At 26.4% G+C, this 2,517-nt stretch overlaps 1 protein-coding gene across 1 annotated transcript; it reads right to left on the bottom strand.

The window, feature by feature from the left end:
- Nucleotides 1–916: 916 nt before the first annotated feature.
- LOC120090605 (phytohormone-binding protein CSBP-like) lies at nt 917–2,131 on the bottom strand. The gene is made up of 2 exons (XM_039048325.2): nt 1,932–2,131; nt 917–1,313 (listed from the first exon to the last, which is right to left on the bottom strand). The coding sequence occupies exons 1-2, from the start codon at nt 2,110–2,112 to the stop codon at nt 1,009–1,011; spliced, it is 486 nt and encodes a 161-aa protein (XP_038904253.1). The 5' UTR covers nt 2,113–2,131; the 3' UTR covers nt 917–1,008.
- Nucleotides 2,132–2,517: the final 386 nt, after the last annotated feature.

Here is a 2,517-nt window from a genome sequence, read left to right as displayed (position 1 = left end):
TTTCTTTTAGTTACCTGCATGTAGGCTTTTTTTTTTTTTTTTTCATTTCTTTGGTAAATGTTTAATTAGATTTTTGTTTTGATTTAATTTAGAGAAGAATGGTTCATGAATGAACTTTGATTTGCTTTTTTTTGGCTTGACCATGCATTTGCTCCTTGAAGAGAAAAAATGATAATAAAAACTTCACACCAAAGAGCATAGAGATATTGAAGATGTGTTACAATGCACAAGTTTGAGATTTGAAAATAGAAATTTGAAATTAAATGATTCAATGAGACTTGTATTTCATGTTTTCATATTTATATTTGGTAGTAGATTTAGAAATTGGATTTCAATTTAAGCCATTCTCTTTCATACTTATTAATAAAACATAAAACTATTAGTAGTTATCCATTAAATATTATTTGACAATAAATTTTATTGATTTATAAATGAACATACTTCATGTTAATAGAAGTCTATAATTATTATCATGTAGTATTATATAATTTATAATACATTAACTAATATATATTTTAATTTTAAACAAATAATTGAGTTTATAACCTGATATATTTTCTAATTTTTTTAAAACTTTATGTAATATAATTGTGCATTTTAAAATTTAATATTCAAAATCTAGATGCAATTAAAACATAAAAATGTTGTTTTCAAAATTTGTTAGAATTTGAAAAAAGCTTTCAGAAAAAGAATTCGAGTTGTCGGCTAATTACATATTGGTTGAACAAAACGAATCTAAAAACATAAAACAAATTTTAGATTGCCAACCAAACATGTCCTTAACATTTTGAATACACCTTAGAAATAGGATTAATTAAACCTAAAATGATTCATAAATGTATACACCTTAGAAATAAATTGAACAACACTTGAAATTTAATATCTATAATATTCTCCAATAGTGCAATAATAATATCCATTCCAAATTGACCATGTGAGAGATTAAGATGAGATTACATTAGAGAAAACAGGATTTTTTTTATTTTTTATTTTTTTAAAAAAAAGGGTTTAGTTATTATTTGATGAATCAAGAAGAAACTTTTCCAAGAGTTGAAAAAAGGAAAGAGTTGTGCTAGTTGCAATTTCCTCCATGTGAGTTTGTTCATCTCCATCACATCTTAATTCAGTCTCATAAACAACTTTGAAATCCACAAGGGTTTCCTTTTCACTCATGGAAGAAAGTTTGAATATTGTCTTGAAAGAACAAAACCCTCTTTTCCATATATTCCCTTCTATCACTTCTATCCCAAATTCATGCTTTGTTTCATCAACTTCCACAATCCTTTCCTTCTGACTTCTCATCATCATCTCATCTGCAAAAATCATATTCTTTCTTTTTCAGATTATTAATTCAACAAGTGTTTCTTTTATTTATATTTTTTTAGAGTTAAATACCATTTTAATCTTTATACTTTAAAGTTTGTTTAATTTTTTTTAGTGTATTTACTTTCCGTTGTCCAATTTTAGTTATCCTACTTTCAATAAATTTTAGATTTACTACTACGTTTAATTTATTGTTGATTTTTCTTTAAAATTAAAATTATTAAAGTTATTGTTTTTGTTTAACTAACTTTGATTGACTAAATTTTAAATTCATTGGAGAAGTGGCGGAACTAAAATTGAAATATTTGATCTATTTTTTTAAATTGTCTTTCTATTATACAAACCCTTTCACAGTTATTTAAAAATATTTACTCTTAGCAAAAAAATTCTAAAAATAAAATATTTTTAAACTTTTTTCTATAAACTATTTATAAGAATTTTCCTAAATTTCTATTTGAGTATATTAAATGTATACTAATTAACCTCAACTTTTTGTATTTTATGATTTGGGGATAATTTACAACCAAAATCGAATTTAGTTAGAATTGACAAATACTAATTAGGTGAAAGTAGTAAGGAAATTAGGTAAAAATTAAACATGAACTCACCATGAACAAGATGAAAGAGCAAAACAGAGCCAAGGCCACCATTTCCATGAATAAGGTCAACTTTTTCAACAGTGTTGGGCATGAGCTTTGGGATGATAAATCTCAAGTCTTTAACCAAAGCATTCCAAAGAGTTTCAATTCCAACCCCAACTTTTGCTTGAGCTTTAACCTCCTTAACCATGGCTTCTTTAGCCTTTATTTTGCCTGTGAAAATTTCAAAGAGTTGTTTAATATTTATAAAGGATAAGACATGTTAGGGGTAAGATTGACAAATGGCTTTCATGCACTGGCTTTGTTATTTTGCTTCCGTTTCTGTGCTCGAGGCTTTGGAAAATGATGAGACTTAAGGGTCTTGCCATATTTGCGATATTTGACCATGCATGCATGAAATGTATAATGAGCTGGAAGGCTATAAACTATTCTTTATTGACTCGTCAATGCCAACTCAGATGCTCATGTGGATTAATACTTCATCTTCTTCTACATCAGGAACTTCATAATCTTCTTCAATGGTTTTCCAAAGATCTTGAACAATAAAAATAGTACTCTCCAACAAATAATATGACTTAATTTGTTGAGATTAAAA

This window comes from Benincasa hispida, chromosome 11 (assembly GCF_027475165.1).
Source record: "Benincasa hispida cultivar pf3 chromosome 11, pf3_genome.v1.1, whole genome shotgun sequence".
NCBI lineage: Eukaryota > Viridiplantae > Streptophyta > Magnoliopsida > Cucurbitales > Cucurbitaceae > Benincasa > Benincasa hispida.
The sequence above is the reverse complement of the archived record's forward strand: the minus strand, read 5'-3'. Positions and strand labels throughout refer to the sequence as shown.

What these genes read in the sequence shown, in the direction of transcription:
- LOC120090605 (XM_039048325.2), bottom strand. Translation starts at nt 2,112, where the DNA reads ATGGTTAAGGAGGTTAAAGCTCAAGCAAAAGTTGGGGTTGGAATTGAA. An exon ending in GCTCTTTCATCTTGTTCATG is followed by an intron (nt 1,314 to 1,931) that starts GTGAGTTCATGT and finishes TGATTTTTGCAG; the next exon opens with ATGAGATGATGATGAGAAGT.